The sequence below is a fragment of the Plecotus auritus genome (assembly GCF_963455305.1).
Source record: "Plecotus auritus genome assembly, chromosome: 8".
NCBI classification, from domain to species: Eukaryota; Metazoa; Chordata; class Mammalia; order Chiroptera; family Vespertilionidae; genus Plecotus; species Plecotus auritus.
This window is the reverse complement of record NC_137782.1, coordinates 161959402-161984878: the sequence shown is the minus strand read 5'-3', so window position 1 is coordinate 161984878 and position 25477 is coordinate 161959402. Positions and strand designations below refer to the sequence as shown.

The following is a 25477-nucleotide window of genomic DNA, read 5'->3' as shown; positions in this document are numbered from 1 at the left end:
CTTTGTTGGCTGCTTCCCATGTCGGTAAGAACCAGGACCCACCTCCCTGGGCACCCTGCTAAGGTCACTGCAGAGGCTCCTTGCAGGAGCCCTGGACCAGGCACGGATAACCCAGTGGGTTATGCTGTTGACTGGGCAAGAGCTTCCCCACCCTGAGCCTTAACCTGGGGATAATAAGATGGCCTCAGCGGGTTGCCATTTGGGTCAAAGGAGGCGGTGAGTGTGGAATGCTTCATAAGCCACCACGTGTAGTGTGCATTTGAGGCAGAGCACACGCGTGCAGAGGCCTCCCACTCTGAGCTCAGGCAGTCTCGTGCCTGCTTGCTTCTGAGGAGCTTCTCCAAGGTCAGGGGCAGAGCAGGTGGGGGGCAGAGGAGTGACCATGCCTGGGCTGCGGTGAGCGCTTGCGGAGGAAGTGCTGTTTGCAGAGCTGAGGCGGAGTGCCACTCTGTCTTGAGGCCAAGGCTGACTGCACTAAGGCTCCTGCTGGTTCCTGAGATTCCAGGGCCCCTTTCCCCTAATATTGGCTCATGTGACAGTTCAACAGGCAGCCTACTCCAAAAGCGCCTGGAGCTCTTTCTGCTCCGGCAGATGATGGGTGGTGGGACCTGGGGAAACAGTGGTGCCAGGTCTGCTGGGTCTGTAAGGGTTAGCTGGCCTGGGAGGTCCTTTGGACCCAGAGGGGGCAGCAGAGGGAGGCTAGGTGTGTGTGGGGGGTGGGGGCCGGGGAGCTGTGGATAGAGATGGCTATTATGCTACAAAGAGGGAGACAGGTTTCAGACAATGGACCAGGTCAGGAACAAGTGGGTCCAGAATGAATTCACACAGAAGCAATCAAAGCCCCCAGGCAAGTGCTTAGGTTTCAAGTGGCTGGCCTCTTCTCCAACCAGAGGGGGTGCTCATGTCAGGTGGTGGAGGAAGGCCCTGCTCCGGGAAGGACCTGGGTGAGTTCTGGCAGCTGGCCAGGCAGAGCGAGCCCTGAGCATAGTGAATACATTAGGATGCACTGGGCCTGGCACCATGCCTGCCACCTCCCCTGCCTCCACCCTCCTACCCTGCACCTTATGCAGTCCCCAGCTGAGGTGGTTTCTTTTTTTTTTATTTTTATTGATTTTTTACAGAGAGGAAGGGAGAGGGATAGAGAATTAGAAACATTGATGAGAGAGAAACATCGATCAGCTGCCTCTTGCACACCCCCTACTGGGGATGTGTCTGCAACCAAGGTACATGCCCTTGACTGGAATCGAACCTGAGCCAAACCGGTTAGGGCGCTGAGGTGGTTTCTGACACCTCACTCTATCTTGCAGCCTTTGAGCAAATATGTGGAAAAGAAAATAATGCACATAAAAATACATCAACAACAATGTTTTTTTAAAAATGGATTGAGTATGCAACAGTGTGGCTATGTTGAGAAAAAAATCCACTAACTTTCTATGAGCTCGCTGACTCTTATAAAATGGGAATAACGATATCTTTCTGGAAAACCCTAGAATATGTTTTGAAAAGCACATGTATAATAGCTGCGGAAGTGCTCTGTAATTTATTAAACCCTCACAGGTGTGCCGGGTGCTGTAAATAGTGCTGGGGGCAATTCTTTATGGTGGACCCGATAACTGTTTCTACTTTCTTCTAGCCCTAGTCATCTCTTGATTAAAGAGAAAGTTTGAGTATTTGCTTTAACTAATCTCAGATTTTAAATGCCTCCCCAAACCCCCATTCACTCCGATTGTGGAGAAAATCCAAGAAGGAACTGCGTTTTCTCTTTAGAGATGGCTGATCTCAGGTAATCCCCTCAGTGCCTGTCCTGTTGTGTGGCTGCTCTCACAACTAGCACGGAGCCCAGCCACGAAGATTACAGCAAGAGCTCCCAGCGCGGAGCTGTGTGAGCTGGCAGCCCAGGCCTGGCCGAGGTAGGAACCACGGGGGTCTGGGGGTTGGACTCCGCTCCAGATTCCTTCCCTCTGCTCACCTCCAGTTGCATGTGGTAAAACCCAGGGAGGGCTGGGCTGGCGGTCTGAATGCTGGTGCCCGTCTCATTTGCTCAGGGGCCTTCCACAAGTCCAAACGGCATCAGCAAGGTGGTCTCTGGGCCTAAAGATGCCGCCTGCCCTTCCTCCCTTGAGGCTGGTGCCTACGCCAGAGCTCCCAGCCTCTCAAGATCGGTGACTAAGATGCCACAGGTGTGATGGCCCCGGGAGAACATTCCGGGAGAGGGCGGGCTTGACTGCTTTACCTGCGGCTCCGGAGTAGCCGTTGAGCCCTAGAACCGAGGAGTTATTCTCCAGCCTTTCGGGGTGGAACGTGTCCGTCTTGGCCCCATAGGCCCTGCCACCTCCACCAGCCGCAATGATCAGGGGCACTGGCACGCCGTCCTTCATCTGGCCGGAGAGACATGGAGAGATTGACAGACGGAGCTGGGCTTCCACTCTGGAGAGCCAGTGCTCTGATTAACGTGCCTGCGTGTGTGCTCGGTGGCGGGTGATACCTTGGTGGGCTGAGGGCTCTGAACTCAGGTTGCAGCAACCCGGGGGCTCCAGCTCAGACACTGCTTGCGCAGCCCCTTTCCCGAAGCTCAGGGGAGCCACAGAGGTTGGGTGCTGGTGGCAGGAGATCTCCTTGCTCTCTCCTTCCTCTCACTCCCTGGGGTCTCTGGCTCTGACCCCACAACCTCCAGAGCAAGCACTCAGCATCACTGTCCCTGTGGGAGGGCCTGGCAGGGAAAGTCCACCTGAGGACAGAGGAGGGCATGGTGGACCCTCTGGAGCGCTGAGGCAGGCATGGCAAAGGCCTGGGGGTGAATGGGGCCGGGACATCAGCGAGAGAAGAGCCTGACTTTCTTGGACAGACAGGGAGCCCATGTCCCTCTGGGCCTTAGTTTCCTCATCCTTAAATGGCACCAAGTGGCATTTGGTTCCTGGGGCTGTCGCGAGGGAACCCCATGACACACAGAAGTCACTGCCCCTGGGAGCCGGCGCAGCCCACTCACCTTAAATACGTAGGTGGCTCCGCCCCCTCCGCCGCCCCCTCCTGCCCACTCGTGCACGCTTCTGTTCACGCGGATTTCTTCTTCTATCACGTTGTTCTCTCCAATGCAGACTTTCTGGATTAATCGGTTTGTCTGCAGAAACAAAAAGCACCTCGGGTTTGTGCCCAAGTTTCTCTACTTCCCAGCAGACAGATCTTCTATGTTTAAAGATAGGGTCTGCCCTAGCCGGTTTGGCTCAGTGGATAGAGCGCCGGCCTGTGGACTGAAGGGTCCCGGATTCAATCCCAGTCAAGGGCACATGCCTGTTGCTGTCTCCATCCCCAGTAGGGGGCATGCAGGACACAGCCAATCAATGATTCTCTCTCATCATTAATGTTTCTCTTTCCCCTCTCCCTTCCTCTCTGAAATCAATAAAGATATATTTTAAAAAATAGGGTCTATCTCTCAAATAGCTTAGAGTCGAGTTGAAGAGACCAAAAATATACCCAGATAACTGTCACTCTGGGCAGTATTAGAGAAGGATCACGAGGATAGCTTAGTTAGAAAATGCATGGGAAGTGGGGGAGGGAGAGGGAGCCTTTGTTGCTGACTGGTGATCAGGGAGGGCTGCCTGCAGGAGGTGGCACTTACTTGGGCCTCGAAGGATAGGGAGATTTTTTAAAGACATTAAAGTACATTATATTAGTTTCAGGTATACAACATAGTGATTGACATTTATATATATTAGGAAGCGATCACTATGTTAAATCTAGTAACCATCGGTCAGCATACAAAGTTATTATGACATTATTGACTGTATTCCATATGTTGTATACTACATCTGATAGAGAGACTTTTAAACACAGAGAATGAGGGAAAGGGCATTCCAGGGGGAGAGAGCAGCACAAACCCACAAGGTGAGTGGCGTATTTGGGGAAGGAGTCTTTTTGGCTCAGAAAAGTCCATCTCAGGACAGAAAGATGGTTCAGCAGGAGTGGAAGTGTCCTCTGACTCTGAAGAGCAGATGACAGAGGTCCTACATGGTGAGATGAAGGGAGTGTGAGGGGGGTGGGCAGAGGGAACAAAATGAATCATGCAGGGGCCTCGGGTACGATCCCAGAAGGAACTGGACTCCATTCTCCGGGCGGTGGGGAGGAAGTTGCAGGACTGATGCCTCGTGGAAAGAGAAAAAACCAGTGGGAGGCCAGACTCAGATTTATTTCCAGCTCATCCTTGTGAAAGTCACTTCTCCATATTGGGCAACTCATTCCTCCCAGCTCACGTCCCATTTCCTGCCTCAGAACTCCCCTGGCACAGCCCTAACTAGAGCTCTTGTGTCTGCTGTGCGCCCTGGGAGCTGTCGGACACCCCTGACCAGCTGTGGGCAGGCCTCCGTCTGACCCCCATGTGCATGGGGAACAGGCACAGGAGGTGGTGTGTAGCAGAGATGGTGTCTTGCACGTATCAGGAACTGAATAAATGGCTGCTGTCTTAATTTGGACTCACTTCTGGGCCCACACATGTCCTGGTGTGAGCCCAGGCATCGGGGTCCCGGGTGTGCTGGGACTTCCTGTGACTCGGATCTTTGGGTCCCCGAATGAAGAGGACAGTGCTTCAAGAAGAGCCATCCCACTTGTCACCACAAACATCGACCTGACCTCAGAGGAAAATGAGTTTCTTTTACTTAATAGAAAAAAGGCCAATAAAACATCAGATGTCCCCCGAATGCTGCTGTGTAACCAGCCGGTGGATGCGGCCATTCATCTTTAGCCCCTCCTTACGCTGAAGCACTCAGGGGTGTCGGCAGGGAGCACTAGAGAAATGTCCAGATAAAAAGCCGAGATGCGATTTGTTTTATGGCATTTTGGATTTAACAATGGGAGTAATTTGGTGTTTTTAAGAGTGGATGTAGTGTGGGCGGAAGGCTGTGAAATGTTCCTGTACAAAGCTGACATTTCTCCTACGTATGCACAGTGCTGTCCAGGGCTGGGGTTTGGGTGGGGCTGAGGGGACTGGGGGAAGGAAACCCTGCTCACTGCTGCCGGGGAGGGCATGAGATGCCAGAGGCAGCTGGCCTGAGCCCAGGTCTGGGATGGAGATGTGGCTGTCAGCTGGGAGAGCGGAGCACAGAGCCCAGGGCTCAGGCTGGCTACTTGACAGGCTCAGCTGGAGACTGGCTGAGGCCCTCACCTTCCCGGACCTGCCTCCTTCTCTGTAGATCGGGGGCTGCCAGTCTGAACCAGGGTGCCAAGGCGGTCCATCCCCTCAGACCCTGATCCTTTTCTTCCTCTCTTTGCCTGGCAGTGGGGGGCCTCCGGCGCTTGGGGATGTAGATGCTGGAGATTGCGGGAGTGGGGAGGAGGGAGCTATGGACTGGACGAGGGCCTTTGTGTCACTACAGCTCACCACCCCCTGTTGCCCCTGCAGCAGCACTTGGAGTTGATCCCTTCTTCAGAATACATCTTTCTTCACCTGACCTTCAGGACTGCACACCCTCTTGAATTCCCTCCTACCTCCCTGGCTCTTCTTCTTCAGCCTCCTTGCTGGTTCATGTCCTTTTCCCTGTCGGGGATCCCCGGATCTCAGTCCTTGGTCTTCTCAATCTGTACTGCTCCCTAAGCAATCTCATCCTGTCTCCACTTTATGCTCATTTCTCCCAAATCTGTGTCTCCACTCTAGACCTCTCTCCTGAATTCCAGTGGCCCATCTCCTGTTGTCCACCAGAGGCCCTGCTTGGCTGTCCACCAGACATCGCTCTACACCCAGCACACCCAACACTGAACTCCTGATTGCACCCCAACCTGCTCCGCCACAGCATTCCCCCATCAGGTGAGGCAGCTCCTCCTTCCAGGGGCTCAGGCTCAATGCTCGGAGTCATCCTTGACCTTTTCTTTCTCTCAGTTCATCATCTAATTGAACAGGACATCCTTTTGGATTTTACATTTGAACTATGCCCAGAATTCAACCATTTCCACCAGTTCTGCTGTTACCATCCTGGTCCGAGCCACCAGCATCTCTTGCTGGGATTGATGAAATAGCCATTGAATTCGCTGCCTGACTTTTCCCTTGGGCCCGTGGGGTCTGTTCTCTCCTTTGTAGCAGGAGTGGGCCTTTAGAAGCCCAAACTGCATCAACTCACTATTCTCACTATTCCGCTCAACATTCTCCTAAACATGCTTAAACATGACCTAACAAGGGCCTGACCTGGCCCTTTACCTGACCTCATGTCTACTCCCCCTCTTGCTCCCTGCACGCCACACCAGGCGTATTCCGCCCTCAGGGACGTGGACTCTGTCTGCTGGACTCCCCAGATATTTTCCTTGTTCTTCACTTCTTCTGGGACTCTGCTCAACTGCCATTTTCTTTCTCTTTTTTTAAAAAAATATTTTTATTGATTTCAGAGAGGAAGGGAAAGGGAGAGAGAGATAGAAACATCAACGATGAGAGAGATCTTTGATCGGCTGCCTCCTGCACACCCCCTACTGGGGATTGAGCCCACAACCTGGGCATGTGCCCTTGACCAGAATCGAACTTGGGACCCTTCAGTCAGCAGGCCAATAGTCTACCCACTGAGCCAAACCAGCCAGGGCTCAACTGCCATTTTCTCAGGAGGCTTTCCTTGGCCACCCTGTTTAAAACTGCAACCTGCCCCAAACTCTGGCACATCTAACTCCCTTTACCTACTCCTATATACTCTAACACATCACTCTGGGACACCCTGATTAACTAATAAACTGAGGAACTAGTTATTGTCTGTTCGTCCCTCCACCCCTGGCATGAATGTAAGCAAAGATATTGAGAGCAAGGATATTTCTTTGGATATATGTTCATGGATATATCCCAAGTTCCTAAAACAGTGATGGGCATAGAGTATGTGTTTATTTGCTGAATACGGTTGAACCAACTGGGAGCTGTGTGGGTGTGCACTGGCCTCTCACAATATTTGCATTGCAAGCAGTGGTGGTGGTGGTGGTGAGGTTTAACATTTAGATCAGTGGTTTTGCTCCCTTGGGGACAGTTGGAAACGTCTGGATGCATCTTTGATTGTCATTACTGGGGATCTTACTGGCATCTGGTGGGGAGAGGCCAGGAATGCTGCTCACTGCCTACAGTACACAGGACAGCCCCCACCTCAAAGAATTATCTGCTCCAAATGTCAATAGTGCTGATGTAAAGAGCCCTGCATCACGCCCCCAGATGAGTCCAGGAAGGAAGTGGAGCAGTGGGGGCTGAGGGATGTACATCCCTGCAGGGGGTTCCAGCAGCGGAGCCCACTCCAGGCTCCACGTGGCCAAGCGCACGGGAAGAGCAACTACACAGATGTGAGCGGAACCAGCAAAACCACCAACTCCCACAGCTTAATTCTTAGAGTCCACTTCGTCTTCTAGAGGGTCCCCTCTAGACACCGTTTTGGAGAACTCCAGGTTGAGGGAGTGCCTGTAAGAGGTCTTTCCTTCTCCTTCTCCCAGTGACTGGGGGAGGGCGGAGGTTGGAGGTGTGGAGCACAGGGAAGACCAGTTCCTTTCCCACACCCCCGCCCCCCTCCCGCCCATGCTGCGCAGGCCTGGCCAGCAGAGGGGGCTGCCCTCTGTCCCTGGCCAAGAACTGAGCTCTCCCTGCACATCCACCAAGTTTGAGAGCGAGTCGGTTGATTAATGAAATGATAAAGTGCAGCAACCCAGAGGAACAAGTAGATTACAATTGAATTAAAATAAAAAGGACGCGGTCCTGTGAAAAGACATAACTGATTACAATCCAATCAAGTAAAAGTCCCTTGCAAAAGTCAATGCAATCTTCCTGCTAAGATGAAAGAATTGCATTAGCACTCGATAAATTCCTGTGAACATTACGGATCCTGCAGTTTAATGACTTAATATATTATATCAGGTTGGGAAGTCCTGATTATTGTTGCTGAGTAAAAGTTGGAGTCCAGACAGTCCTCATTCACGAGGTTTTACCTGAGAAGCTTACGCCTGCTGCTTTGTTTGGACCCACAACGTGGTGGGGGAGGGGAGGCTATGCTTCGCTCCCAGCCCAGCGCAGCTCTCAGAGCCCTGAGTTTATTTTGTGGAATTGAATTGCTTTCTCAGTAGCCCCCGTCCCCACATCTGTCCTCTGAGGCTACCCCCTGCCCCAGGTGGAAGCTGTGCTGCAGGGGAGGGTCGTGCCTGGCCCCAAGGGGACATGCCCTGCAGGGGGCTAAGTTCCTGCCAGGACAGCCAGCACTGCCAGGGGCCTGGCACAGCAAGAGGCAAGCCACTAGGTGCTGGGCGTTTGCATGGCAGCTGCTTCATTAGTCTGCACTTTTTCATGCTCCTGGTCATGTCAGACCTCTACCAGCTTTTTTTAGAGAACTGGAAGGGAGGGGGAGAGGCACAGAGAGAGAAACATCGATGTGAGAGAGACACAACCATTGGTTGCCTCCGGCGTGCACCCCGACCAGGGCCTGAGATGGAGCCTGCAACCAAGGTACGTGCCCTTGAATGGAATCGGACCCGAGACTCTTCAGTCTGTGGGCCAAGGCTCCAACCACTGAGCCAAACCAGCTAGGGCTCCACCAGCTTTCTTAGCTCCTGCTGCTGGAGTTCTCCCGTGTGACTGCTAGACACCTAGTGGGGTCAGAGATGAGAAGGACAGGCTGTCTGGGGCTGTAGAGAATGGCGGTCTGGCTTGTCAAGTGATGGGCTATAAGTGGAAAAGAACAAAAGGCCATAAAAACCGAGGCCTAAGCAAGCGTGGGGCACAGCAAAAACGGGAGCCCAAGTCCCTACTCTGTCCTGTGTTGTGAATGACTTTGAAGTCCCTTCACCACTGTGGTCTCCATTTTCTCATCTGTAAAATGGGACGAGTGGATTACCTGTTCTTCCAGCTCTCATCTGTGCTTTATATTTTTAAAAAGCTTCAATCACACAAATAATAAATACTATATGAACGCATTCTTTTCGTAACCATACCGGGCATTACTGATAAAGCACCCTCAGTTGCAGTCCCCCCCCGAGAAACAACCAGTTACGTGTATAGTTCAGAGCTTATTCTATGTACTTATGGACATGTATGTGCCTAGGAGCTGAACAAGAAACGTTTAAGCTGGTATTTTTCTGTTTGTAAAAATATGGCCAAAGACAGCGATGCCCTAGCAAGAAAGTTTAGGAAGTGGCTTCAACTCGTACTTCTGCTAAGGGAACAACCATTTGCCCGTTCACATGGGATGCAGTCCTTCAGTTTTAAGGGTCCTTGTGCAACCCCATGCCCCAGCCTTGGTCCCTGTGGGAATGTGAAACCCCAATAGCCACACCCCCAGCTTTTCCAGGACCCGAACGGCCTAGAAAAGGAGGGGCACTTGCAGACAGGACAAGGGGAGGGTCCTCAGAAGGAGTGCGAGGGGCGCTGGTGCCCTCCGAGAGCCCCCCGTGGGCCCGGGTTACATGTGGAGGAGAAAACCCAGCTCTGGCACTTACGCTGGGGCAGGCGTCCTCCCCCTGCTGTCCGACCAGGATGTACAGCGTGTCGTCCTTCTCCAGGTTGAAGATGCCCAGCACAGACACGCCATGGGACCGCATCATGGTGTTCCTCCCGCCTTTCCCGCCAGCCGCTCCATAGCCCGAGATGCTGCAATGGGACAAAGCACATGGGCTTCTGCCATGGGGTGAAGCCTGACTCCCTCCTGCCCACCCGGCACCTCCAGTGGGCCAAGTGCACCCCCATGTTGGTCCTGATGGTTCTCCCCTTCAGCAGCCATGAGGTGAGCAAGGAAGGCCCCACTCCCCCCAGTGTTGGGAGAGGGCAGTCGCCTAGAGAGGGACAGTGAGGTGCCTCATTGGCAGAGCTTGGAAGGTGAAGGACTAGTAAAGGGTGCAAGAAAGAATGAGAGGAAAAGGAGGGGGCAGGAGGAGAGCAAGGACAGGGAGGGTTTGTGTTAACATGGGGTACTGGGGAGAGGGCATTCTGAGTACCTGGGATTTCCCCATCATGGATTTACCTCCCTGCCCCAAATCACAGGACTCATGTGATCTTAGACAAGTAACTTACCATCCCTGTTCCACATCTGTAAAATGGGATAATAGAGAACCCAGCTTCTAGCCCCTGTGTGTTGTCAGGATTAAAGGAATTAGTACATGCAGTTTCAGACTTGTGGCTGGCACTTAATAAGCACTCAAAAGTATTTATTATTATTGTTGTTGTTATTAACAGTGAAATTAGCAGGGGCTGACTTGGTAGAAAGTTTAGTCTCCCCATGGGTCCAACACGAGAAGGCCCCCGTGGAATGAGTGGGGAGAGCGCTGTATGCAGTCCAGACTGTTTGTTCCCACCCCACCAGGAACGCCTTCTGGAGAGATCTGTGTGCGGACAACAAGCAACCCATCAGGATGAAAACAAGCAGCGCGGGGTGTGGGATTATTTCCGCTGCCTCCTAGGTTGTTGCAATAGTCAAGCAAGGCTGGGGAGAAGTAACTCAGCTGCTGGACCCCGAGGGGCCTGTCTTGAAGGCAGCCAGCTCACCAGCTACAAATGCCTCCCCAGAGGCCCACTGCGGGGGAAGGGACTGGGGGGGTGGGGGGTCTGGTGCTATGAATTTGCACACAAAGCCTCCAGGCAGTTGTGCTCACTATACACACAGTGGCTTCTCCTCCTATAACTCCAGGAAATGCCCAGGTTCCAAGTGTGTGAGGCACCTCCCGGGAGCCCCTAAGGTGGAGCTCGGGCCTGTTGTGCAGAGACAGGCCTAGAGGGCTGACTGCTGGCCACTGTCCAGGCGAGGAACTGAGGTCTCCATGGGCTGCAAAGGAGGGTCTGGTGCCCACCGGCTGTCTGTGGCTGGGCACTGATGGGAGTAACTGCATGCTGGCGTGGCATAAGGCTGTGTGCACCAGAGGAGACCAGGGACGGGCTCCAGGCCGTCAAGGGGCTCACACAGAAAGTGGGGAGATGCCCATAGTTATGAAGAGAGAAACCTCACCAGCAGGGAGCGAGATGGGGGACCAAAAGGCTGTGGGTCCCATGACCAGAGGAGACCCTTTCCCAGCTGTGTCCTCTCAGAACCCCAACCTCTTCCCTGGTCAGATAAGAACCTTATCTTATTTTCTGAACTCACAGGGTAGTGGGGGTTCAACATCAAAGGGGGATCATGGGGTGAAACTCAGAGAAAGTGGAAAATCTCTGCCCAGAATCAGGGCCCAGGAGGGAGACCTTGGCTGGTTGCAGGGCGTGTGGGGTGGAGGTTTGGAGTTGGCTTCATGGAGATGATGGGCAGGTGGGCTCTCGGATAAGCAGAAGGAGGTGGAGGGTAGGAGTCCGGCGTGCGTCAATGGAAGGGAAGAGGCAGGAGAGCCAGGCTGCGGTGGGGAGGAGGCTGCAGGGCTGCAGAGGGCAGAGGGGCCAATGCCTGAGCATCCCACAATGCACCAGGCATGGCTGCATATGGCACCCCCCAATAGCCATAAATAGTAGCTGTTAGTAATCTCATTTGACAGATAAGGAATCTGAGGCTCTGAGGGGTTAAGTAACTTATCTGAGGCCACAGAGCTGGCAGACCCTGGTTCATACCCCACATTTCCCCTCACAGAGGTCAAGGTGCTGCTGGGAGGTCCATCTGGATGCATAAGGGGGTGGGCTGAGGAGCAACTGGCCCACCCTAATTCATGCAGACCCCAGCCAAACCCTCACTCCCGACCCATTGCAAATGGAGGCCGTGATAAGGACAATTAAAAAGCTGAGAGAAAAGGAAGGCTTATTAGTGAAAGGAAAGCGAGGAGAATTGTTTAGCTCAGAGAAGGGAAACCTGGGGCAGAGGGGGTGCTGCTGGTGGTGGGGGTTCAGGGGCAATCTGGGCAGAGTCCTGAGTTAGCAGTGTGGATCGCTGCCTCTGTCCTGGGCTTTGCCAGGTTGCACAAGAAAGTCCTCTCAGCTGAACGTATGGTTTGCTTGGAAAACTGTTGCCTGAGATAGAGTCCCAGCCTGGCCATTCCTGCTTATGGCTGAGAGGTACACTGTGCCCTTCTTGTTATTTTCAGCATCATTTGCATCAATCTGCATGCATTATGAATCCTTCTGAATTCTTTCACCTGTTTAAATTTAGCCAAATTACTATTCTATCTAATAAAAGAGCAATATGCAAATTGACCATCACTCCAACACACAAGATGGCTGCCACCATGTGGTCAAAGATGGCTGCCCCCATGTGGACACAAGATGGCTGCCACAAGATGGCCAGCAGGGGAGGACAGTTGGGAAGGACCAGGCCTGCAAGGAAGGGCAGTTGTGGGGGACCAGGCCTGCACGGGAGGGCAGTTGGGGGGGGGGCAGGCATGCAGGGGAGGGCAGTTGGGGGGAACCAGGCCAGCAAGGGAGGGCAGTTGGGGGGACCAGGCCAGCAGGGGAGGGCAGTTGGGGGTGATTGGGCCGGCAGGGGAGGGCAGTTGTGGGAGACCAGGCTGGCAGGGGAGCAGTTAGGCATCAATCAGGCTGGCAGGGGAGTGGTTAGGGGGTGATCAGGCTGGCGGGCAGAAGCGATTAGAGGCAATCTTGCAGGCAGGCAGGCGTGCGGTTGGGACCCAGCAGTCCTGGATTGTGAGGGGGATGTCCGACTGCCTGTTTAGGCCTGATCCTACCAAGATTGGGCCTAAACAGGCAGTCAAACATCCCTCGGGGGGTACCAGATTGGAGAGTGTGCAGGCTGGGCTGAGGGACACCCGTTTCCACCACCCCCACGCACAAATTTTGTGCACTGGGCCTCTAGTATTTTATATGTTGTTTATTCCTGACATGGTTTTCCCCTCCCTAAGCCATCTTTCTTATTTCTCCCATCCCTAACCAGATCTGAATGCCAGCCTCATCTAGGTTTTGACCTAGTGCTTGGTAAGGGGGTGGGATGGAAAGAGCCCTCTACTGTGTGACTTGCAGCAACTTGGTTAACCTCTGTGAACCTTATATTCACCCCAAGGAGAAAAATGAGAACAAGGACCCCTGCCCTCCTGGGGATAAGAAGTGCATCTGGAAGATGACAAACTGATGGCAAGTGCAGGGTGGGGCTTGGGTCTGGGTCTGCTCTGCAGATTCCAAAGCAGGCAGAGGGCTTGATGAGCAGGTGTCAACAGCTGATTTTACTTTCTTGTGTGCTGGCCTCGGCCCCACATTTTTAACCTGGACTGTGGACTTGCTGAAAGCCATGGGGAGCAGACAGCCGCCTGTCTGGACTAACTGCAGGGGCCCTGGGAGGCAGTGCCTCTGTCACCAGCCCTCTGAGGGCTGAAATCCCACCACCGAGCTCACGCCTCTGCAAGCTCCCAGCTGCCACTACAAGGCTGGTCGCCTCTGGAGCAGGATGTGCCACAGTGAAGAGAGCAGGGCTCAAAGGCAGCCAGACCTGGAAGCAAACGCAAGCTGTGACTCAGGGCCAGGACTAGGGTGCGGCAAGAGAGGCACCTCCCTGATGCCAACCCTGTGCTCAAGTGACCTCGAGAGCCCATGCCTCCTCAGGTTTTGTGTCCAAGGCACCTTGTTTACCCTCTTGCTGGCCCTGGCTATGCCAGTGTTACTGTGTGGCCTTGAGTAGGTTATTTACCCTCTCTGATCTCCAGTTTCCTCATCTATAGAAGGGCCATAATAGGATTGTTGTGAGATTTAAATGAGATAATGCCTGTGAGGGACCTAATTCAGTGTCTGGAGGGTAGCCAGGGAGGGACAAACAGCAGCTTCTGCTCTGATGTAGCCCATGGCTGAGCCTGTCCACACCTCTCCAGGGGGTGACTTCTGGGAGGCAGAGAGTGAAGGAGCCCCTGATTTCTAGAGAGCAATAGGAGAGCAGGGTGTGGCCAAGGGGTCAGGGGTCAAGGCTGTTCACCACTGTAGAGAGCCAGGGCACAGGCCAGCCTTGGTCCCTCTGAAGACCACCAACGCTACAAATGGTGCCACACAAACTTGTGTGGGAGTGATAACCTCAGCTGGGATCTCGGGAGCTTTCTCCCCACCCCCTGTAAACAGTTTATTTTTGATGGTTGACAAACGACAAATTAATTTACCTGCCACTCAAATGGGGAATCTGACTCGCAGCCATTCCAATTTCCCGGAAATTATAAGCTACTGTTCTCAACAAGCTGAGGCTGTGTTTTTTCCCCTCAGCTAAGTCCATGGCCCCCGGTCAAAATGGATGTTTATTAGGTTTGTGTTTTGTGTTATTGACTGTGAGCTATTGTTACCTGCTGTAATTGAGTTGTGAATCTTTTTAAAATAAAGAATTAGCAGCAAATCAAAGCAGCTGCCTGCTGGATGCTGAAACAAGAGCACAGCTGGCTATAGCGCGAAGGCTGCGTGGACTCCACACCCCAAGGGGAGCTGGGTGGGGTGGGCGGGGGAGGGGAGGGGAAGGAGGGAGTGGAGCCCACTTGAACGAGCATGGAGCACCTCAGTCTCTCCTGCACCCCACTCTGGGCTCCACCTCTAATTCCCAGCAGGGCCTTGGGCAGGCCCTTTCCCTCCTCCGAGTCTCCGGTTTCCTCCTCCGGGAATCAGGATGTAAGACCTGCCCTGCCTGTCCTCGCCCACAGGAGGCCAGTGAGTGTGCGCAGAGTGAGCAGGGTCAGTGGGAAATGCCTGTTCAGGTGTAGCCAGCTTACCCAGACAGGTCATTTGAGCCACCAGGAGACACCCCTGGGGTCAGCGGTGACGGCCAATTGTCAAGGCACCTGCTCCTCGCTGTCCAGTTCTAGTCCTGATGGCACCCGTGAGCAAGGTGCACTTCTTCCCTTGGCCCACCAGACCAGGGCAGCCCTACGCCCGCCGGGAATATCTAGCCGGGAATATTCCCCCTCCCTGCCCCCACCCCCCACTCCCGTATCGGAACTGGAGGAGATCTCAGTGACTCTTTACAACCCCGCCTCCTTCAGATGGGCGGAGCCTGAACGCACTTGCAGAGAGGGGGAAGCTCACTGTCGAGGTCACATGGTGTATGGGGCAGAAATAAATCCAAACTGCATTCTGCCTGCAGCCCATCGATCTCTGCAGTCTCCCTCTCCTGACTTGCCCTGCTCTGTGCTCTCATGGCGATGGCTAGCTGCACAATTAGGATGACAATTAATCATGACTTGTCACTCTCTTCTATAACTGTCTAGAACTTTACTGGTATTGTAGACTGTTATTTAACTTTCCTGCCCTGTGGTCTTTCCAAAGACTGTGGCACCCCAGAGACTCAGTCCTCTCCTTAAGTCCCACAGCACCTACTCAGTGCCCCCAGCACACAGTAGGAGCCCCATGGCTATCTGTGGACTGGTTGGAATGATGGTGGCACCCAGCTGCACATGCTGGTCCCTTGAGCCAGGTGAGGAAATGAGTGTCAGTGATGGAGACCGTCAGAAACAGCTGTGGCCCAGGTCAGCTGGCAGGATGGCTGGCTCCAGCTGGGATCTGGGGCCTCTTGTACATTATATCTGAGGAACAAGTGGACCATGAGAGAATTGCCACCAGGAGCTGAGGGCTGTGCTTGACAAATGTTTTTATAGGTGATGTGTGTGTGTGTGTGTGTGTGTGTGTGTGTGTGTGTGTATGTGTGTGTGAAGTGGGGGAGGACTGAGGGCTAGGAAGGATGCTGAGCCCTGGAGAGGTAGGAAGGAAGGAAGGAAGGAAGGAAGGAAGGAAGGGAGGGAGGGAGGGAGGGAGGAAGCAGGAGGATAAGGAGGGAAGAAAATCTGGAAGAGTGAGAGACAGACGTGGACTGCCTCTGCCTGGGGACGTCATGCACAGATCACACTGAATCCCCAGTAGTCCTCAGAGCCAGGCGGTGTTGGCACCGTCTCCATTATACTGTGAGGCTGAGGATCTCGCCCATCCCAGCACATACCCCATAATCGATGCTTTTGCTGTGAGCCACTTGCCCCACGGGCACACTCTAGATGTGTTCACTCAGAACCATTACCCGGAAATTTTCCTTAATCAGGTGCTCTTCTCGCCATTACCTTTATCCTTGCCTGTTGTCTTAATCAAGCTCCTAGAGACGACATATTGGTCACTCATTGTCTTGGCTTCCTCAGCCCCCCAAGCAAGGCTGTCATCCAGGCACTGCCTCCTCCCAGTCCTCTAATTGTGTTATTTTACCTCCTAAACGCTTCCTGGCCCTGCACCCTCTCTCCTCCGATTTCCCCTGCCCTGTTGCGGCCCTTTCTAAATCTTGCCTGGGTGACCCTCAGCCTTCATCTGCTCTCCGTGCCTCCAGGCTTGTTTCTCTCTCTGCCACCCCAGGCCGTCACCAGAGGGAGCTAACAGGTAGCTAATGGCATTTGCCAGGTGGGGCTCTGGCCCCAGGGCCAGGTTGCCTCAGCTGGTAGGTGGCCTTGCCCCAGGTACTCCTTCCACCAGGAGGCCGCCCCTCTTCTTTGCAGACAATGCCGATCACCTTCAAGACATAGCCTGTTCCCTGTGGAAGCCACTCCTGCACTCAGCCTTTCCCTCGCCTCGGGTGCTTGTGCGAACCTCCCCTGTGGTATGCTGCATCCACCACCCCATGGGCTGTGCTCCTCTTGGGCAGGGGTGCATCTTGTTCGCCTTTCTACCTTAGTGTCAGGCAGTGTCCTGACAGGTGCTTCGAATGGGCCACTGAGGTTTGCAAAGCAGGTGTGGACACCAGGACATAAAGACATGGAGGGAGCTGACTACTCACCTCTGCTGCTTGGATAGAGGAAGTGGCAAATCCAGAGAAGGGGACACCCCGGGCAGGAAAGTGGAGGCTGGGGAGGGATGGGATTTAGGTGCTGTTCCTATCCCCCCGTCAACACCCACCACCCCGCGTCTCCCCAGCCTCTTCTTCCTCTCCCTCTTTCTGGGCCTCTTCCTCTGTGGTGAGTGGTGGTGGGCAGAGCAGTAGAAGGTGGCAGATGGGCCCAGGATAAATGAGCAGTCATGGGTGGGGTGCTTTCACCTGTAGCATCCCCGAGAGAGCTCCAGGTAATGATGGCCTCATCTCTCCTACAGCAGGTGCTTGATAAGTATTAGCTCCCCTTCCTTCTTCTGTGTGACCAGTAGGGAGAGAAGTCAGCTGCAGCAATAATAGTGCCAGGCCTCAGGCAGCAGCCAGACGGCACTAGCTGGGTGCCGACACTTCCGGGAGTAGATGGATTCCACCAGGGATGCTGCCAACCTTTTTATTTCCATGAACCTTTTCCTCATGTCCTCTCATGTGTCCTATGTTTATTTCGCCAGGTGAACTGCACTTACTAAATAAAACTTAGTTAATAGGAAAAGGCTCTTTTCCAGAAGAAGGGCCCCTGGCTTCTCCACGTGGCTATTCTGACCTGGGGGCATTCTGATGTGGTCTAAAATGCAACCCTTCAACTTCTGCTTCTTTGACTCCTAAATGATGTGGCCAATAGACATTAACATCTAAGCCCAGAGCCTTATCCAGGGTCAGGGATGAAGTGAAGGTCAGAAATAGGTGACCCTCCACATCAGTGGGTTCCACATGTGAAAATTCACCGCAGATCAAAAATATTTGAAAAAACGTTGCCTTGTTGGTGATATGCACTATGCCCACGAATGGTAGCGTCAGTACTGAACATGTATGGACATTTTTTTCTTGTTATTATTCCCTAAACTATACAGTATAAAAGCTATTTGCAAGCATTTTCATTACTTACAGTACTGCACATAATCTAGAGAGGATTTAAATTATACAGAAGGATGTGTGTAGTTCATATGCAAATACTATGGCATTTCATATAAGGGACTTGAGCATCCTCGGATTTGGGTATCCAAAGGAACCCTGAAACCAATTCTCCTTGGACACTGAAGGAGGATTGCATCTGTGACAGCCTTTAATTGGTTAAAGAACAAAGATTCAACAACAGCAACCCCAACTCAGTGCTTTTCGGTTTTGATTCTTTCATTTTGACAGGATGCTATCTCAGGCCAATTCAACAGAATCCTGCGGATCAAATTCACCCATCTGGACACTTCATGGTGTCCTGCCTCAACAGCATGTGTATGTTTGCAATGAGTGTTCACCAGGCAGAGCTGCTCTCAATGTTCCAAAGAGAGAAATAGGAACGGCTCTTGATTAGGGCTGGGCTTATGTCAACGTGGTGCAGTAACCCTGTGGCAATCCTTGCCGATCAGAAACCTGGCTAGACTTAGATACGGTTATAATTCACAACAGATGGGACAACGAATTAATTTTTATCTAATAGTGCAGTTTTCTGGCAGGCAAAATCTTTTAAATATGGGGTCCATCTGAGGAAGTCGGGAGGAAGTCCTGGGAAGCAGGGAAGTCAGAAATGACTGTCTGTGGGATCGGTCTGCTCCCGGCACTGCTGTCTCTGGCCATGTGGCGTCAGGCCAGTGCAAAGCTTCTCTCACTCCGGCTCCGCTTGTGGAGACAAGGGAGTGTCAATAACAACACCACCTCATCACTAAACGGAGGGGAAATACCCAGTGGATCTTCAACAAACATCCATTCCCTTCCCCCCAGGAGTCCTTTCCTCCTGCTCTGGGACAGGGGTGACCATGGAAACCCAGCCAGGAGGAGGGGCGCCTGGCCAGCTCAGGGTGGTGGGGTCAGTGGTGGTGCGTGTCTTTGGCCATTTACTGGGAATGTGCAGGACGAGCAGCTAATGTGATTGCAGCCAAACCTCGTTATTGCATTCCTGCCCGATGGCATTTAGAAAGCACTTAGGGCTCTCCCTGAAACACTTTTACCCTGGGGTCCCGGGAGCGGGCCGCCTCTTTTCTTCCCAGGGGGCTGAGGCTATGCTGGGGCTCGGGGGCTGTAGGAGGGAAGGAGAGCTCAGTTCCCACTGCCCAGCCTCCAAGGACATTCACACCAACGGGGACATCATTATGATACTTCCTGTTTAAACAGCCTGGCTGTGGGGTGGAAGGAGCCACAGTGAGGCTGCGCCCCCAAAGTTCAGGGGCTGGAGGCGATGTCTGGGGTGTGGGAGGCTCCTGACTCTCTGAACCTCAGTTTCCTCATTTATAAACTGACTGCAGCCCTGATCTTGCCCAAGTCTGACCTGACTCAGTGGTTCTCAGGGCTGCATCAGCATCATCTGGGAACTTAACAGAAATGCTATTCTTTTTTAAAAATATATATTTTTTTGATTTCAGAGCGGAAGGGAGAGGGAGAGATAGAAACATCAATGATGAGAGAGAATCATTGATCGGCTGCCTCCTGCACATCCCACACTGGGGATCGAGCCCACAACCTGGGCATGGGCCCTTGACTGGAATCGAACCCGGGACTCTTCAGTCTGCAGGCTGACACTCTATCCATTGAGCCAAACCGGCTAGGGCCAAAAATTCTATTCTTGACCCCACTCCAAGCCTACACAGTCAGATGCTCCAAGAGCAGGCGCAGCCACCTGCACTTTAACCCGTCCTGTCTTCTCATGCCCACTGGGAACCACTGGTCTAAGCTCTACCACTAGCTCTGCTTAATGGCCTCACAAAAGCCCAGGGGAATCATCGGCCGCCCTCCAGCCTGGCCTTGCTCTAAGGCAGGGGTGGGGAACCTTTTTTTCTGCCAAGGGCCATTTGGATATTTATAACATCATTCATCGGCCAAACACAATTTTCAACTTAAAAATTAGCTTGCTATATTTGGTGAAACCTTTAATTAATGCCTAATGCCTAGGCAGGGCCAGACCAAATGATTCGATGGCCTTATACGGCCCGTGGGCCAGATGTCCCCCACCCCTGCTCTAGAGGAATTCTGTGGGCTTGGGGTTGGACACAGACAGAGTTGAACAGCTACTTCCCTTGAGAACAGTGAAGTCCCGGGAAAGGAGGCGCAAGGATAACAACGTGGTCCTTCAAGTGCATCGCACTTGTGTTTCCCAGACGTTTGTCCATGCACTGCCTCATTGGAACAGCACCAAGTGCGATTCAAAGAATAGAAATAATTACAATTACGAATAATAAGGATAAAGAATGTTCTGAAGCCAGCTCACGCATGCAGATCATCTCCACAAATAGTCTGTGGGCCCCTGGAGGATAGAGGACGCATCTTCCTTGCTGCCCTATTTCATCATCTCAAATCTCCCCTTCTGCAGTCCTTAAGATGGGCCAGAGTCTGTGGCCCCTGAACTTTGGTGTGCCACCCAGGTACCCGGGGACATGCACCCATAGACAGGACCCCAGTCCTCTGCCCCTCGGCTGCCCCCTCCCCCATACGCACCTGTAGGTGTCGGTGGCTGGCACCTTCCAGGTCTGGATGCCCTTGAGGGGGCCCTCGCTCCCCACCACCACGCTCAGGTTGGTGTTCCGGTAAGCATTGTTGCACTGGGCCTGCGTGGGGCCGTGGGGCCCACTGGCCCCACACGTGGTAAATAGCCAGTGAACTGTGACACAAGAAGAAAGACAATCACTCACGTGGCCTGACCCTCCCTCCTCTGTGGGCCTCTCTGGCTGCCTTCCAGCTGTGTGCTCTATGGCATTAACATGGCACCAAGATCAGGGCAAGAGACACGGCTCGGCATTCAACCTGGAAACTGCTGTTGGGGTCAACTATGTGCCAGGCCCTGGGACAGATGACAGAGGGTCAGGTAGATGGAGCAGACATAGAGCCTGGCATTAGGAAGCTCAAAGCCTACTAAAGGAGACCAAAAAGGAGGCAACCAGCTACAACAAGGGCAGTAAAAAGATACCGTGAGAGAAGGTCCGTTCCAGGGGAGACAGGTGCAGGCAGCGGTGGCACCCTCCCCTCGTGTCTCATCAAGTCCAGCGCAGTGCTGGACGAACAACAGGCATGTAACCTGTGCTCGCATCTTCATGCAGGATCCTCTTAGTGTGGAGAAGATCGAAAGAGTAACCTGGACACAGAGTCAGCTCCATGTCCCCTCACTGGCCCGGGGACCCAGGACCCTGGAATTAGGAAGACCTGTACTCCTGGCTGGCTGGTGTCTGTGTCTGTCTGTCAGGCTCCAACAGGCTCAGCCTCCCTAATCGTAACCACTGGGGTTTAGAACTACAATAAGCAGCTATTGGGCTCTCGATGAAACAGTGGAAAAAATAGGAAAGCGGGTCACATTTGGTTTTGGGGGTCACATTGTTTTTGGTGCTTGCTCTCTTTTTCCAAGGCCCTTGCCACTGCCTGGGATCTGTCACCACCTGGAGCACCCCATGACCTTAGATGACCTTTGGGGAGTCTCTGGAACACTCAGCACACCCCACCTCTCCACCGTCACTGGGATGTCTCCTTTCACACTTTCTGTCTGTGAGTCAGATTTCATGTTGGCTGGAATTCTAACATTTTTATAACCTATAAAAACTTTAAAATACTGTGTTCTTGATAAACAGCTTTGACTTCAGATACAAAAATGCCACTATAAGATTAAAGAAATTACTTCCCTTTAAAGAGATTAAATTGAATTCTACCTATAGGAAATTATGGAAAGATTAATTTGGGCATATATAGCTTTGTTCACTAAAACGTTAAAGTAAAATTTTTTGAAAAACTTTCAAATAGCCGAAACCGGTTTGGCTCAGTGGATAGAGCGTCGGCCTGCGGACTGAAGGGTCCCGGGTTCGATTCCGGTCAAGGGCATGTACCTTGGTTGCGGGCACATCCCCAGTGGGAGGTGTGCAGGAGGCAACTGATCGATGTTTCTCTCTCATCGATGTTTCTAGCTCTCTATCCCTCTCCCTTCCTCTCTGTAAAAATATCAATAAAATATATTTAAAAAAAAAAACTTTCAAATAACTTAATGATGCAAAAATGAAAGATTAATTTGGGCTACTAACTACAAGCGATCAGATTGGGCTCACACGGGGCAGTGCTGGTCATCTGAAACCTGGGCCAGGTGTGGTGGGCTCTGTAACACGGCCCTGGCCCCAGGTCCAGAGACAAAAGAGGCATACAGCTGCCCAACACTTTTCCAGACTTCATTGTTTTTCAAATGAAGATGTTGATTTCTATCTGGTTTCTGAAGGTTGTTTCAAGGGCAAAAAGTTGATGAATTCTTTGGTGTGAATGGCTGAATGTTAATTTTCTGATCTATTTTTATTATAAAGGGGTAACCTGTTAATTCAAAGTTGTAACTCTTTACTGAAGGCATTTTAGCAGAGGGGCTCTCTTGCCCAAATCCTATGCGTGGGCTGTGCTGGGGGTGGGGGTGGGGGTGCGTGGGGAGGTGGGGACCTGGGGGAGTGGGCTGTTTGAAACAGAAAGGACACAGGCTTTGAAATCGGCAAGGACACCTGGGTTTGGGAGTAGTCTCATCACTTACTAACTGTGGGACCTGGATCGAGTTCCTTCATCTGTAAAAGGGGCTGGACTGGCATTAGAATTAAAGGAAGCAAGGGGTATGAAAGGTCATTGTAAAGTTCAAAACTCTAAAAATGTGAGTTGTGTCAATGATTCCTGCCTACACCCAAGGCTGGTGCTGTTGTAACGAATAGGAAATATGGCGATGGGAGTGTCTGTGAATGTGAATAGATCTCTGCCAGCTGCTCCTAGGAATTTAAACTTAGTGGGTTGGGGATGAGGACAGGTGCAGGGAGCTGAGAAATCTACTCCTCCCATCATCTCTAGTCTATTCTGCAGGCCCAGTCTGTGCCTACAGCAAGAAGCCCAGGTTTGGGGACAGCCTCAGCCTCATCAATCTGGGTAGAGGCATAATTTGTAAGTACATATTTACAAATTATATATATGAATATATATTTCATTTGATCAGACAAGTGTGATACAATAGAGTGCCCCAAAAATATATACACACAATTTGAATAGTTATAAGGGCAGTGCTTATTAAAATACATTTCATTTCCAAAATTGAGCTATCAGCTTTTAAAGTGTGTATACATTTTTGGGGACTAACATAACATAACATAACGTAACATAACAACATAAATATTTTCCCTTATGTGTGTGCTGAGGAAGAGAGCTAAAGGTAGTGGGCTTGGCACCCTACCCTAATAATACCTACTACTTAGATTTCCTGTTGGCATTATATTATGACCTAAGCAAAGTGCGACATCTGGCATTACAGAGGATCAAATGGCCGCACGGAGGAGCCTGGATTGGAGGCAGGGAAGGAAGGAAGGCTGGCTCTGTCCTCTTTTCTTACTTTGAAAACAAAACAAAAACCTATTGTGTTAAAACTCATTTATGGAGTTTTATCTTGTTCTTATCATTTATCTTGTTCTTTTACCACACACTGGAAGCCTAGTTTAATATTCACTCACATCTAAATTGTATAAAGAACCCACAAACATCAAAATACTGATTGGTTATAGACATTTGAGTAAAGAAAAATCCATTAAGCACTGGGTTTCATTTTAAGTATATTGCAGAACCCTCTAAGAAGAAACAAATCAATTAGTAATGCACAGCACAATGCTGAAAAACCATGGGCTAGCCAGTGATTGTACTGGTTTTATTACTGTTGCTAAGCCATCTTGTCTGCTCAACAGAATGCAAAGAAATAAAGCACGATACAAAAGAAAATAAGTTCTCAACTACGGCTGTTAATCGCAATAATGAGGATCTGCCTCATGCTGAAGGCCGAGGTGCTTGTATCACAGAAGAGCACTCAAAGGCTCATGAGGACCTTTCGTACCATTTTTAAAAAAATCTTCACCTGAGGACATTTTTCTCCACTGATTTTCAGAGAGAGTGGAAGAGAGAGGGAAAGACAGAGAGAAACAATGATGTGAGAGAAACACATAGATAGGTTGCCTCTTGCATGCTCCCCAACTAGGGCCCAGGCCAGAGAAGAGCCTGCAACCTAAGTACGTGCCATTGACTGGAATTGAACCCTTTTGGTCTGCAGGCTGATGCTCTCTCCACTGAGCCAAATCAGCTCGGGCCCTTTTGTACCATTTTGATTCTGGTTCTTGGAACTGAAATTTACCCTTATCTGTTGATAGAACTGAACTTCATGGGACCTGTGGTATATCGAACCATTTTGATGACCATTATAGATCCCATTACATCAAACCAGGACCAAAATCCAAGTAAATATAATCATTCATCATCCATAATGTATACAACACTATTCTTTATTGTAAATTGGAAAATTTGAATACGTAATGAAAATTAATAAATTGTGCTCCTTATTAGGGCGAAATAAAAATAATGTACATATTGTAGTCATTAGGAGGTTAAAACATTTCTACCATTTGTCTCAACTCTTTAAACAGTGGAGCAGTGCCCCTTCTAGATATACAATCAATGCCTGATGATTGCTTTCTTTTTTTTTAAATAAATCTTTATTGTTCAGATTATTACAATTGTTCCTCTTTTTTCCCCCCATAGCTCCCCTCCACCAGGTTCCCACCCTACCCTCTGCCCTTACTCCCACCCCACTGTCCTCATCTATAGGTGTACGATTTTTGTCCAGTCTCTTCCCGCACCTCCACACCCCTTTCCCCCCGAGAATTGTCAGTCCACTCCCTTTCTATGCCCTTGATTCTATTATATTCACCAGTTTATTCTGTTCATCAGATTTTTTATTCACTTGATTTTTAGATTCACTTGTTGATAGATATGTATTTGTTGTTCATAATTTTTATCTTTACCTTTTTCTTCTTTTTCCTCTTCTTAAAGAATACCTTTCAGCATTTCATATAATACTGGTTTGGCAGTGATGAATTCCTTTAGCTTTTTCTTATCTGTGAAGCTCTTTATCTGCCCTTCAATTCTGAATGATAACTTTGCTGGATAGAGTAATCTTGGTTGTAGGTTCTTGCTATTCATCACTTTGAATATTTCTTGCCACTCCCGTCTGGCCTGCATAGTTTCTGTTGAGAAATCAGCTGACAGTCGTATGGGTACTCCCTTGTAGGTAACTAACTGTTTTTCTCCTGCTGCTTTTAATATTCTCTCTTTGTCTTTTGCTCTTGGCATTTTAATTATGATGTGTCTTGGTGTGGTCCTCTTTGGATTCCTTTTGTTTGGGGTTCTCTACACTTCCTGGACTTGTAAGTCTATTTCTTTCACCAGGTGGGGGAAGTTTTCTGTCATTATTTCTTCAAATAGATTTTCAGTATCTTGATCTCTCTCTTCTTCTGGCACCCCCATAATTCGGATGTTGGTACACTTGAAGTTGTCCCAAGGCTCCTTACACTATCTTCATATTTTTGGATGCTTTTTTCTTTTTGCTTTTCTGGTTGGGTATTTTTTGCTTCTTTGTATTTCAAATCTTTGACTTGATTCTTGCGATCCTCTAGTCTGCTGTTGGATCTCTGTATATTATTTTTTATTTCAGTCAGTGTATGCTTAATTTCTAGTTGGTCCTTTTTCATATCCTCGAGGGTCTCACTAAATTTATCGGCCTTTTCTAGAAAATTCTTGAAAAACCTTATAATCATGGTATTGAACTCTATATCCAGTAGTTTACTTTCCTCTATTTCTTTCATTTGTGACCTGTTTCTTTGTCTCTGCATTTTGGTTGCTTCCCTGAGTTGATAGAGTGGTTTTGTGTGCTAGGTGTCCTATAGGGCCCAGTGGCTCAGCCTCCCCAGTTACCTGAGGTAGACACTCTTGGTGCACCCCTTTGTGGGCTGTGTGCACAGTCTTGTTATAGTTAAGCC

At 50.9% G+C, this 25477-nt stretch overlaps 1 protein-coding gene across 1 annotated transcript in view; it reads right to left on the bottom strand.

Annotated features, from left to right (window-relative positions):
• Positions 1-25477, bottom strand: part of ALK (ALK receptor tyrosine kinase) — a 612725-nt gene that overhangs the window by 27101 nt on the left and 560147 nt on the right. The window contains exons 12-15 of the mRNA XM_080686359.1: positions 20124-20286; positions 9424-9574; positions 2987-3118; positions 2234-2378 (exon numbers count right to left, since the gene is read on the bottom strand). Coding sequence (XP_080542485.1) covers positions 2234-2378; positions 2987-3118; positions 9424-9574; positions 20124-20286 — 591 coding nt within the window. The remainder of the gene's footprint in view (positions 1-2233; positions 2379-2986; positions 3119-9423; positions 9575-20123; positions 20287-25477) is intronic.